At 36.4% G+C, this 14,205-nt stretch overlaps 1 protein-coding gene across 8 annotated transcripts in view; it reads left to right on the forward strand.

Annotated features, from left to right (window-relative positions):
- The window catches only part of PHKB (phosphorylase kinase regulatory subunit beta), a 70,518-nt gene that overhangs the window by 15,218 nt on the left and 41,095 nt on the right, over nt 1–14,205 (forward strand). For all 8 annotated transcript variants that reach the window (XM_038148323.1, XM_038148328.1, XM_038148322.1 and 5 more), the window contains 5 exons: nt 339–419; nt 3,904–4,019; nt 9,587–9,650; nt 12,273–12,368; nt 13,970–14,167. In XM_038148323.1, coding sequence (XP_038004251.1) covers nt 339–419; nt 3,904–4,019; nt 9,587–9,650; nt 12,273–12,368; nt 13,970–14,167 — 555 coding nt within the window. The remainder of the gene's footprint in view (nt 1–338; nt 420–3,903; nt 4,020–9,586; nt 9,651–12,272; nt 12,369–13,969; nt 14,168–14,205) is intronic.

The raw sequence follows: 14,205 nt of genomic DNA on the forward strand, positions 1-14,205 counted from the left end.
GGCTAATGACTTGTCATATATGTAAACATGACAACAGCTTGTGACCAAAGTGATTACCTGTGGGTCAAAGCAGTGTGCCTAAGGGAGAACATTTTCCTAGCACAGTTTGAAATTGAAAAAATCATAAACCACAGAAGTTCTAGAGGACAATGCTTGTTTGTGCCACCTTTTCCTATTGATTGTTTCCACATCATTAGATGCAGGTTTTTTTTAAGAAGCAGAAGTGTGTTATACTGGGACCGTCTTTGTTAGTGAATTATACCACGTTTATTTTGTTTACATGACTCCAATAAACATAAAGTTAATTATAGTTTCCTTTCTGTGTTTAATTGCTCCAGATCAATGCTGTGTCATTATTTCTTCTCTATCTGGTTGAGATGATCTCTTCGGGGCTGCAGATTATCTACAACACGGATGAGGTACAAATTGATTTCCTGTCCTAAAATGTGCTTCAAATTGTTTGTGTTTTTTCTGGTTTTTATTTCATTACCAACTGTAAAGCAATTGTTCTGAAAATATGCTGCAGGTATTCTGTGCTTCGAGTGAAACTTAGAAAAATTAATGGAATGAATGGATAGTGAAATAATAGCTAAAAAAGTGTTAGATGTACAAAGAGTAAATGTAACATGACATTGAAAGTTTTATAGTTCTCTGCTATTTCTGATAGCTGCAATGTCAAGAATTAAAAGGTCAGAGTTCCAGCATGTTAGGACTTACATTGCTCTCACTTTTTACATTATTTAAAACTCTCAGTCAGTTCACCCTGTCCAGTGAAAATTCAGTATAATAAATACTGGGGTTATATTTTCAGGGAAGTTGTAGGGCTTTCTTCAAACAAATATGAACGTATATTTTTGCTGTATCTTTAATTGAAAAGAAAAGAATTTTATATCATAGTAAGGGATGTTTCTAGAGAGTGTTAACTCTTGTGTAAATAAGATAATAATAGCCTTGGCTTGAGTACAAGTCATGTCAGGACAGCCTGCTGGCCTGCTCTAAAATGAGGTTATGTTTTGAAACTGGAATGGAAAGCACAGATGTATATACTTTTTTAATTCTTTTTTTCTCCAATTTTCTTAATCTGGATTTGTTTAAATTTAGTCTGTTCTGTTTGATAGTTGCTGCTGTATTGCCTTAAAAAGCTTAAATGTGCTTGCAGTACTACTATTAAAGATTTTTCCACTAATAGTGAATTTGCATTATTTTTCTATAACATATATCTTTAGTAATCAACTTTTTAGATAATTAGAAAACTAAATTTTGCTACATGTCTTCTTTCTTTCTTAGATCATATGATAGGCCTATATTATTTCCTCTGAACTGCCTTTATATCTGTGAGGAGGCAAATGTATATAATTAAGTATTTAATTAGCTTGATATATAATTTATGTTATCCTCCAGATGTTTGCATTTAATTACAGATTCTGCAGAAAAAGTGCATGTTTATAGACTCTCCAGTCAGTGGATATTCTCCTCTTCCTTGCCAGGATGTCCTTTTCCTAGCAACTGTCCTCTCTAAATCTCTCCACTATGGAGATTCATACTCAGATTTTTCACCACAGACCTGCACTTTCTGTTGGGCTCTGTGTGGCTTCAGCAATTGGCAGATCTGTTAACACCACGTGGTGATCAAATGTCCCAGGTTTCCTGGGTGTCTTGAGGATGTGGCAGTGGCTGTGTGGCAGCGGCCATGACTTGGATGTGGGGATGTGGCCATGGGGATGCGGCCATGGCATGGATGTGGCTGTGGGGAGGTGGCAGTGTGGATGTGGCATTCTGCTGCTCAAACCCACAGTTGGCTGTCCCTCTCCAGTGCCTCAGAACAGGCTGGGTTCGGGCCCTTTCCCTGGGAGGAGCAGCGCTGGCTGCAGGGCACAGGGCGCAGGGTGCTGGGCGCTGGCTGCAGGGTGCTGGGCACAGGCTGCAGGGTGCTGGCTGCAGGGTGCTGAGCACAGCGTGCAGGGTGCTGGGCAGATGGGCGCTGTTTGCCAAGCTGGCTGTGGGAATGTTTGTGCACAGAGCTCTTGGCTTCAGAGGCAATGCTGCCTCTCCATGGCAGGTGTGGCAGCTGTCAGTGAGTTACCCTCTGCTTTCATCCATTGGCAGGGGGAAAATTAATTTAGTTGCATCTTTGCATCCCTAGCAAAGACAGTAGTGTATGACTGTGTGAGTGTATGAATGAGGGCAGTTAGCCACATTACCCAGCACTGGGAGTATTTGCAGGCATCCATGCTGGGTGTGTGCTCTTTTTTACACTTCCATCTCCACATGTTCAACTTTGGATAAATAAACTTAACACACAACCCATAATTTCTGTAAGTGCCATGGCATTGATCTGGCTATATAGCATTTACATGCCTGTGATATGAATAATTTGTTCTCTGAAGATTTGGATTACAACAAGCTATTTGATGGTTTTTTTGATGTAAATCTGCTGTTTGGAAACCCTGGTTGGTGTCATAAAATGTCTGTAATGGACCATTATTTTTCCCGTGTTCCAAACGTCACTGGTGAAAAGTAATCCGTAAGGTTATATATTCTATGTGGTGCTATTTGCTTCTTCATATAAATTTCAGTTATTGATAGACATGGGAAAAACCACACTCTTAATATTTGGGTGTTCTGACTTCATTCAGGGAAAGGTCATTTTAATACAACCAAATGCTAAATTACAGGGATGAATATACTGGGCATAGCTGAAGAGTGAGACACAGTTTTCTTGAAAGCAGTAACTATGAAAAGATCTAGTGTGCAGGTAATTGTACACCTCATAGTGAAATTTTAGCAGAGACATTAAATAAAGAGAGGCAAGTGTGTCTAGAATTATAATATTGGTGGTGGACTGGTATTAGCTAAAAGAGTAAATATAAAAATATAAAGAGTAAATCTGAAATAGTAAATGTTTAAAATTTAAAGAAAAATGGAGAAAAAAGGCAAAACAAAGGTATATAGGCAAATACCTTTCAGTAAAAGATTAGGGTTTTGCTACATAGCTCATTGAAAAAAAACAACCCACTTGATGATAGCAAAGTAGATCCTTCTCTGTAGTTCCTCAGTATGGTTGTGTTTATAGCCAGGGCAGTATTTTCTTTTCCACAGTCCTCTAGAATAATTTGGATGGGAGGGGGTGAAATCCCTGCTTTGGAGATGAACCAGTGTAAATCTTGTTCTTGTGGTTACATTTTCTCTAAGCTCCAATCTGTGGACTCTTTAAAGTGAACTATAAAACTTATGCTCAATTTCATTTTTCTACAGTCAAGCAACTCTAGATGTCTCTTTCAACAGTGTAAATCAGGAAAAATTATCTGTTTAAATAAGTTCCCAGCTATAGTTGAATAAATCTTAAATACCTGAAAATACTCTTCAGTACTTTGGTATTCAGTTGAAATGTGTTGGTCCAAGAAGAGATTTTAATTATAATAAATTGGTTTAGAGTTCTATTTGTGTTTATATAGGAGTGTGTTTGAATCTGCATAAATATATATTATCTGGAGCTTATTTAATAAAACTTTGGCATATCAGTTCTCTTAAAATGAATTAAGAAAAAGCACCAGTATTTCTGTTCTAATTTTGTTTTGGTTTCTGATGTTGTTAAGATAAATTTTTTGGAAAATATCAAAATATCACCTTTTTGGAGCTCTTCAAATATGTGTCTTGAATATGAAATCATTTTTATCCCTGCCTTTTTTGCAACTTCTGCATAAATTCACATTGGCACCTCAGTTGGGACAGCTCTTAACACATTGTGATTAAAAACTGGTGTTCATGAGAATATTTGAACTTGGGAACATCATCCTTTGAGTCGAGACAGAGAGGATGGAAAGAACAGTTACAAGGAATAGCTTTTGGAAAAACCGGAAAAGATGTGCTTTCATTTTCTTTCAGTCGCTTGTCTTTCCACAGGTGTCCTTTATCCAGAATCTTGTGTTCTGTGTGGAGAGAGCCTATCGTGTACCAGACTTTGGTGTCTGGGAAAGAGGCAGCAAATACAACAATGGCAGCCCAGAGCTGCACTCAAGGTAGGTGAGCACATGGAGCTCTGTTAGCCAGAGCAAGTAAATGAATGAAAAGAATTCATCATGGGGTAAGCTAAAAATAATAACGCATGAAAATACTGTTTGAACTAAATTAAGGTTCTCTAAAGACTGATGGATATATTTTGGGAAAATGTGAAGATAATTTCATCATGATATGCATGCTGAAATAACCACATGGATGCTTAGCTGTTTAAGTATTCAAATTCCAATAATTATGTGCAGCTGCATGTATATAATTCTGAAACTTGTGTTCAGAGCAGCTCAGGGTCTTGAGGCATGCGCAATGGGATTGGAATCATATTCAAAAAAACTGTTAGGAATAGCCTGCTTTAAAAAGGTTTAGAATCTTGAGTTTAGATTTTCTCTTCTGCACTATGGTGGGAAGAAGATGCTGTACACTGGAGAGCAGCCTAGTGCCAAGCTCTTTTCCAGGTTCTTCAGGTGCTGCAAGTTCTGAGCCCTGTCAGGGACAGGGAGCAATCCTGGTAGCATTTTAATTCTGGAGTTGACTTGCTCACCTCAGTGGAATCACTCATGTGCTCTCTGCCTTAAAGGATCAAATCCGTAATCTGACAACTTGATTCTTCCAGTGTTACTATTGTTTTCTTCACTTTTTGACTTCTGAGGTTTTATTAATCATAAAAATAGCTATAGCTTGGATATCTTGGATTTTGAAAACATTATTGATCATCCTTATTATCAAGGGCTTGCAAAGAATACACATTTCTTCCAGTCTTCAATATTGCCAAAGAAATCTGTCTTGTCATTTGAGAATGAATTATTTTTCTTAGCCCACATGCAGGCATGTATATTTCAACCTTTAGATATACTTACATCTCCTTGTAGCAAAACTATTAATGTAGGGTTTTTTTCAGGGCTTTTATAAAACCTTTTTAGCAATATGAGAACTAAAAAAAAAAGAAATTAAAAAAAGTGAGTTGTTATGTAATCTGCTTTATGACTTTGCTGATTTTCTTTTCCCCTACTGTGTCTGTTAAATTGTCAAATGCCAGACTACATGAGCTGCAAGACTACATAGAGAAACAAATGCTTCTTTCCAGATCTCACCTGTAGAAATGTGCAAAAGGAACACTGAAACTCCTGTGTCTCCTGTTTGCAGCATTCTGGTTATTCAATAGGTGAATTTTCTTCAGGGAAAACTGAGCATCTTTTAAACAGATGGAAATGGGCATGTTGTTTTGTCTTAGTCTACACTGACATTTATAGGTTGGTTTTTCTAAGGGTGAAGTTTTTTGAGATGGCCTGGGCCAATCTAACAGATCATTGAGCTAGCATAAGGGGAAGCACAGAGCTTGGTCCTAATTTAAGAAGTAACTTTGGTCATCAGAAATAAGTATTGCCTCTATTTATCATTCTTTGTGTACATGTGGATACTCTGCTTCACTGTAGAAAGCTGGTAGGCAATTTCCCCGGTTCTCATAAATCAGGAAAAATGGAAGGGCAACATGCATCAAAAGACATTTTTAGATATTATTGAGGAAAGCTCTGGGTACACTGAAATATTCTTTATACTTTATGTTCCAATTGTATCTACCAAAGAGAGCTATAAACCCCCTTTTGTTTTAAATTGATGAAGCAATTATGAATATCAGGTCTACTCACAAATGATGTATGGGGGTCTTCTATGATTATGGACTCCACAGTGCTCTCTTCAGAGTTAGTGTTAAGGATGATGCACCCCTGACCCTTAAATTCTGTGATGGAAGTCTCCATCAGGCTGTGTTTGCTTTCAGAATGAGTAGGTAATGCTTGTGTTTTATTGAAAGGGGCTTTCTGTTCAAAGAAGATATTATACAGTTGGAAGTCTGTGAATAATAGCTGCACATTATGGCCCATGTTAAAAGATGCAGGTATTTTAAGCCTTCACAGTCTCAGTATTCTCTTAGTACTGTTCCAAACACTTCTGATAAATGATAAATAGCAGAACACTCTGTGGAGCACGTCTTCACTGATGTATGCAAATTGATGTCTTTTATTGGTTCAAAGGCAAGATCTGTAGCAGCTTTTATTGTAGTGTGATCCCTTCCCATACGGCTGAACTTGACAGAAATTAATTTGTCCTGTAGCTGTTTGATCCAGCTGCTCTGCAGGCATGTGCTGAGTAGCTGTGCAAAGTGCCTCTGACACCTCCCATATGCACCCTGAGATTCAGGAAATTGCCAAAGTGCAGCATCCTCATATTCCAAATCTGGAGCTGCAGGACCTCAGTCTTGCTCCTCTCTGAAGTATATAGCACATTGCTATAGTGCTGTCCTTCCTTGTTATTTTTTGGCTTCTATACTTACAAAATTATTAGTGATGTTGAAATTTTTTTCTCATTTGCTTATTTTTCACATCTGTTCCATGTTCCAGTTGACATGCACAGCATTCAGATGGAGGCAAGAAATTGAACAGGAGGAGGATTAAGGGTGGATATACTTGAAGGTGTATTTTGATTTACATTTGCTAAAAATGTGCAAATTTTAGTCTTTGCCCTTAGTTATTTTGCTGAGGGGTTGAATCCAACAATTAAAAAGTAATGAGAATTATGAATGTTGTTTAGGTGTGTTTACTGAATCTCTTTTAGCAAGCTAGAAGTGGTTTCTCTGAGTTAGTCTCATCTTCCCATACCCTAAATATGGCTCAAGGTCAAGTGTTATCCAGTGGCATTATGATTGCAAGGCTGCTCTTGATAATCCCTGACACATTAAAATAATTGGCAGTTCCAGTAAGGTCTGAGGATTGCACCTGGTGAGGTTCAGTGAGGACATTAAGAAGAAACCTTTTCATTTGAAGCACAGGGAAGGAAAGAGCAGGATGCTCAAAGCAGAATCTCCATCCTTGGAGGCTTTTGAGACTTGTCTGTTATAGGCTGTGGTTTACGTAAATTGCTCATGGTTTGATATCAGGCTTCAAGTGAGGTTTTGTGTTGGGCTAGATGAGTTCCATGTATCCCTTCTGGCCAACGACTTCATGATCCTGTGAAATTTTTAGAGGACTATTTTAAGAGGGTTTGGGTGAGGTTTTATTTTGGGCCCATCTCCAAGTAAGCACCCTTTTCTCCAGGCAGAGTCCCACATGTCAGTGCAGTCTGCTCACAGTGGCCTAATGAGTGGAGGAAGGAACACATTTATTAAAATACATTTTGCCATTAATTCATTCTGTTAAGACACTCCATTTCTTTTGTTACTAAATTGCAGAGTATGAGGAAGGTATTTTCTATACAAAGACACAAGCATAATGTTTATTACAGAACCTCTTTAGCAATTTTCCCAACAGGAAGGCATTAATCAGTAGGAATGAAATGAGTGTGAAGTGTGATCACCGTCCTGAAGAGTGCTGTGCTGTGATTGTTCACTCTAGTAAAGACACACTTGATACAAAGGCTCTTCAGAGACTTCTTTTTTCTTTTAAAGGACTTCCTCCTGTCATTTTCCCATAAAACTTTTGATAATATAAGTAGTACTTGTGTGTGTGGTGAAGAGAGTGATTGACAATGTTGGGATGTTTATAGGGTCACTGGCAAGTAATTGTGAGAGTAGTGAAGTCTCCAGGGGAATTTCAGTAACTAGAGGTAGAAAAATGCTGATAAATTACAGTAAATTACTAAATTAGTCTTATTGTAGAATAATGACTGAGTCTGCAAAGTAGAGATGATTTCAAAGAAGGAATACATGTTTGCCTTGAATTTCATTCAAGCAGTATCATTCTATTTTGTAGACAGATTGAGTAGTTTTATGTTATCTGAATATAAAATGAACATTTATTACTTCTCTACCTTTTATCAGTAACTTTTTTCTCACTCTGAAAATATATCATGTTGATATTAGGACTGTTACTTGAAAGGAAAATATGAGATTTTAACATGTGATGCAACCTCCAATGTGCAGGATTTCTCTGATTTTTACCTTCTGTATATGCAGTTTGATAATGCTGAATTCCTCTGAAAAGTTCTGTTCTGAGTCATCATGCCAATTTATTTGATCAATGGCTAGGTGATAATTAGAATAAAGCAATTTTTAGAACAATTACCTTTTTTTTTTAGGTATTTGAAACAAAGCCAGAAAAATAATTACATTCCCAGCTCTTCTGAGTTCAGTTTTTTTCTTCATCTCATTCTCCAGCTCTCAAAGCTTTCAGCATGAGGAGACACCAAGCAGAGGCAGCTGCTCAGAGCAGGCTGTGGTTAAGCTGGTCAGCCTTCTCTTGTTGAACAATTAGAACTGGAACCCAGGAATATTACTTCTGGCAGTGTTTCAGAAAGGAACAGGGGGGATTATAAATGGTAAAGTCTGAAATCAGTCTAAAGTACTACTAATATTAGAACCAACACAGGTAAAGTAATACTTAAAAAAACAAATTCTGTAACTGCATTGCATTGTTTTCATAGATTTCAATATTTCCTGTATAATCATCATTAGACCCTATATTTAAAATATTATTTTGTTAGTAATCATTTGAAATTACATATTTTACAATAATAGATACTCTAAATAATTTTTGCTAAGGTAAAATGTTGTTAGCAATCATTTGAAATTACATATTTTACAATAATAGGTAGTAAAAATTATTTAGAGTAAGGTAAAATGTTTGCTTCCATCCCAGAGTGTTGCATAGAGTATAGAAAAATAAAGATTGAAGCACAGTCCCTGTTTGCAGATTTCTGCCAATTTAATTGTTGTCAGTTTTTTGGTGAGGGGCTGGATGATGAAGTTGTTTGTCAATACAGTCACAATACCTCTTTCATAGAAGTGGGGAATTGTTAGTGCTTATTATCTGAATGTTTATCTATATTTGTGTATTCTTTAAAACTGAGAAAAAAAGAGGAGTGAAACTGAAAGGAAAAGAATGTTTCTGCACTTTTTTTTAATACTCACAAGGAAAATACAAAACTACACTTTTTAAATGAAAAGACTGTTAAAATGTATATTTTATTTGCACAATGGCATATAGGATTTGATTTTAAATTTATATAATTATAAGTTATTTTAATCCATAGTGTCTTAACATGTGAATGTTAACTTGAAGTCTTGTTGATGGAATTTCTGTGTCATGTTTTCTTTGTGATGAGGTGAAATAAAAGATGTGTCACTATATGGTTGATGTACGAAAATCCTTCTGTTGTGAATTCAGATTGATGAGCTCTTTTATTATATTGAAAGCTAGAAATCAGTCTTTTAAAGTTCAATGCTAGGGAACTGCTTTGAAAAATTGTGCTGAATTAAATCCTCTGTCTCTGTGCTATTAGCAAGACCTTGAAATGCATCATGCCAATGTCTGACAGCAAGGTGAGAACAGAAGTTCTTTTGTGAGATGGTCTCTGACATTTGAACACAAATAAAAATGCTGACTAGTATTACAGAGGAAAAAAAACAACCTACCACCAATACAACACCAAATCTGCTGCATCATCATTTTAGTAACAAAAAAGTTAAGCATGAAATTCAAATCAAGAATAGATCATGGCACTGAAAGCTGTCAAGTGTGTGAAGTTTCAGCCTGGGCTTGAATTGTGATACCTCTGGGTTTTTGTTTTGCTTTCTCCTCAGCTCCGTGGGACTGGCAAAAGCAGCTTTAGAAGCAATTAATGGTTTCAATCTGTTTGGAAATCAGGTAATAGAAGTGTTTGTTTTCCCTCCTTTTTTGTTAGCAGTAATGATTTACGGGGTGGATCAGGAGATATTTTGAAGTATCTAGCACAGTTTGTTAGATTCCAGCTTTAAATAAAGTCAGCAAACTGCTTGCTGCTGTTTCAGGTACAGAATTTATCTAATAAAATCATTAGTGCCCTTTCTGTCAAGAATCATTTGGGATTTTTCCTTAGAAAAATTCTAAAGTGGTTGTAGCTTAGTCTGTAAAAGAATTTTGTTGCCAAAATGGTTTTTTCCTTCAGAACTGTATCTGTTGCTGATACTAGAATATACTTCCCCCTTCAAGCATTACCTTCCTTTTGTCTGCTCCCTTCATGTGGCTTGTGATCAAGACTTTAAACAAGCTGCTTTTATATAATCCCACTTTTTAACCTGTTTTTAATTCCAGTGTGTTGCACATCTGTAAAGTCTTTTCTCATCCTTTATGTGGCTTGGATCAATTAGGAAAGCAAGCCTTTCCTGAGATCCTTTTATATGTGCTGTGTATTCCTCTTCTGTGTGCATCTTTCCCTTTGGTGCTATACCTACAGTAGTCTGTAGCTAAAATAAAAGAATACTCTTCCAAAATTAATGGTTTAGAAAATGTATATACGGAGGAGAGATGCCATGCATTTAAAAAGCTGATGTCAAGTGTTCAGAACTAGGAGATAGTAAGGATCTTCAGGAATGATCAGACACTGTATATGCATTGTTATTCTTTCAGAAATTACATTTATCTATAATCTTTACCTTCCCAACAGTTTCAAGCACCAGTAAATATGGCTGTTGAGTTTTTTTGTCAATTTTTTTTTGCTGAATTCTGAAAAGGATGAATAAATCGATGAAGCAAGACCCATTTAAATGCTTTGAGAGTTTATTTCTGAGATCTGTAGTTGGCATTAACAGAACCTGTTTTGACCTTCAGTCTATGCGGAGTTTGCCTTTGTGCTTAGCTCCAGCTGTGTTCCAGTGGCTTTGAGAAATCCCCTTGAGCCCCTCAAGAGACTTGTTTGCACCTGCAGCTGCACAGGTACAACCCGCAGAAATCACTGCTGGGGGAGCCCTGCTCACAGCAAGAGGAACACGTTAAAGGCTGACCTGGGCAGAGTTGTTTGTGTATGAGCTGCATGCCCTCTATTGGATTGGGCAAAAACAAATTCAATTTTTTTTTTCATAAATCAAGTCTCTGTAAGGTGTTCTTACTCCAGAAGTTTACAGTCTTTAGAGAAATGAAAAATAGTTCATTTGTCAAACAAGGTGCTTGTGGGTTTAGGAAATGCAAATGAGGCTGCTCCTGAACCCCCGGAGAATCCTTCCCTGCAGCACAGACTTTGGAACTGCACGTGTAGGCAGGCTGTGTTCAGAGTTTGTCGGTGAGTTTAGAGAGTTGTGAATAATCAGAATCTGGATTAAGAAGAAAGTTAAATCCATCAAAGCCAATGTGATTATTTGTGTACATTCTTATTGCAGCACTAGTCAGTGTATATCTTGCTAGAATGACTGAGAAAACAGATTCTTTTCCATGAGGACAGTGGAAAAAATTGTTTAGGGTTTTGTTTACCCTAGTAAAGCAAAAGCTGTGTATTTTTATAACTATATAAAATTAGAGTGCAGTAAAGTGTAAGTAAGAATAAAACCCTTAGGAGAAGCATCTCAGTGGATGTTGGTACTGGCACACAAAAAGAGCGGTGAGGTATTTATGTAGAAACTTCACTGGAAATTGAAGTTTTTAATAATTAGAATAGTGGGCTCTGGAACAATCTTCCTAGGAAGGTAGTATACCAAAGAAACTGACTGCTGTTTAGCAGAAATTTGGATTTATGAAAATTTCTGGGATTTACAATCATTAGTGGAATGAATTCACATGGACTGTCTTCCAGTGGGGGAGTGATTCTAAGATTCATTATCAGTTGCAACATATATACAGATACCTCTTTTGTTCATTAACAAACCTGAATTTGCAAGAAGTTGCTTCCTGGTAATAGTTCTAAATTGTATTGATTCTGTTTGAACTCTGTCTCAGCCAGGGAAATTTTTTTTTAGTGTTTCAGGAAGTATCAAGAAGTTGACAGAGAAATACAGTGTAAAATTACTGATTTTATTGGGAAGTAGATTTTACCAAGGAATAGATGTTGATAATGCAGACCTTACAATAACTGAAAAACCATTTTTATTTGCTATGAAAATCTTTTTCCAAAGCAGTACCTGTGCTGAATATCCAATTGTTTGTGTGCTAACTGACTTGTAATGAAATATGCAGCATCACTGTTTAGAACATTTCCTGTGTTCACAGGGAAGAACAACTAGTCTTTTTTGTTTGTCCTTAATACAGGCCTCATTTTTCAAGTATTAATGGAAGAGTTAATAGCTTGACTGAATCATATAATTACTAATCAGTGATAAAGCCATCTAATTTTGGCTATACTTCAGTATATTGAAAAATGAAAATATTTTCAGCTTGATGTTGTTCTGTGTTTTCTGATTAAAATTTTCAACTACCAAGCAATGTCAACATAACCTAAATTAAACACAGAAGCAGTGAGTCTCAGCAGGAGGCACCGAGCTTCTTCCCTTTGCCTTAAATAAATGCCACGTTGTGTTCCAGGGCTGCTCTTGGTCTGTCATCTTTGTGGATTTCGATGCCCATAACCGGAACAGACAGACCCTGTGCTCCTTGCTGCCCCGGGAGTCAAGGTCTCATGTAAGTCAGTGAAAGAAATTCACCTCAACAGAGTGTGGAGGAAACAAGTGCATGACTTCTCACTTGTATGATGGACCTTCTGATCTGCTTGATAAATGTGAAATTTGCTGGGAAGCTGGTGAATTTTTGCTTTTTAAGTGTCACTGGGATGTAGTGTTTCTGAACAGGAATTAAAATGGTCCTCTTTGTTTTTTTAATACTTAAATTAAAACGGTAACCTCTTGGTAGCTCTCCAGACAATTTTGAAATAAAATTTGAAAAAACTTAAGTGAGATTTGCAGCCTTGGGGATTTGTTTTTCTTTTGGCCTAGTTTCCACCGTACACAGTGTCTGCACTTTTGAGACCCTTTGTTTTAGCTTTAATTCTTTCTTTTGTCTAGGAAAAAAGCCTTTAAGCTTGGCTTATCATAAATTACTGAATATGAACAATTTCTTGTTGTTATAAACTACCGTTACAAATGTATTTCCTTAGTGAGTAAATCTAAATGACATAAATATAGATTAGTTAAAAAAACATCTATTTCAGTGCTGGCATCAAAGGTAAATTTGGTGTTAGAGAATCAGTAATTTAAAATGAGTGATAATAGGGTTCTGCTTTTTTATTCATTCTGGAATATAATAGCAGTTTTGTTCATGAAACAAGCTATTAATCTTAAACATTAATAGTTTACTTATTGTGTAGAAGAATTATAGCAGAGTTGTAGTGCTGGATAATTAAAATAAAAGACACTGTCAGCTACTTTTTTTATAGCCAAATGGTCTTTTAGAACTCTTGCTGTTTGTTATTTGCTGGAGACTCTAAATATTTCAACAGGAGCTCATTTTATAACTTATCCCATATAAATCTTTGAGTTCTTTTCTTCCTTTTGGGTTTGTGTCAGTCATATTGGCAGAAATTTTAAATAGTTAAATATCTTGACTGTATCAGCAGAAAATGATACTTTTTTGTTTGTTTCTGGAGTCTTACCTGTAGAGATGGTGCACTAATTAGTAATTTTTTTAGTGTTTTTAATTCATAAAAGATCCACTCAGTTCCTGAGAAGGTTTCTCATATTTTTTCCTGGAGTTGTTCCCTTATCTTCTTAATTGTAAATCAGATAGGCTTGTTTGTTCTAGCACCCTAAGAATGTTTCTGAAAAAGCTGTTCAGAAATGATGATTTAATCATAGATACTTCTCAGCATTGCAGCTTTATGAAATATTTGTGCTTTTTTTGAGCATATGACACCCATATGTTTGTGTTTCCTCCAGGAATAATCTAGAGAAGGTATTTAAAAAACAAACAAAAAATCCTAGAGCACAAAGTTTTATAATGTTTTCAATTGTGCCTGCACATTATCAGCTGTAAAACAGGTGACATTCTGAATTAAATGAGTTCTCTTCTAAATTGTATATCTGCACATTTGGTTTGTAGTTTATCCTGCTACTTCCTAAGAAGTCTTATTTTGCACGCTATTTTCCTATATTAGCACTAGGATTTTGATAAGATAATGTTCCAAATGTATATTTCTCTTAGTAAGTTAAACAGTCTTTGTTTGTGCATCAAATAATTGTCAGGGATCTAATTAAATTTGTCATGTCCAATTTCTCCCTCTCCTACAGAATACTGATGCAGCTCTTCTGCCCTGCCTTAGTTATCCTGGATTTGCTTTAGATGATGAGGTTCTGTTTGGTCAAACACTAGATAAAATTATTAGGAAGTTGAAAGGCAAATACGGGTTTAAGAGATTTCTGAGGGACGGCTACAGGACGGCGCTGGAGGACAGGACACGGCGCTACTACAAACCAGCAGAGATCAAGGTAAGTCCTGCCCACCCTGACACCCTCCAGCTGCTGCA

The sequence above is a fragment of the Motacilla alba genome, chromosome 11, assembly GCF_015832195.1.
Source record: "Motacilla alba alba isolate MOTALB_02 chromosome 11, Motacilla_alba_V1.0_pri, whole genome shotgun sequence".
Classification (NCBI taxonomy): Eukaryota; Metazoa; Chordata; class Aves; order Passeriformes; family Motacillidae; genus Motacilla; species Motacilla alba.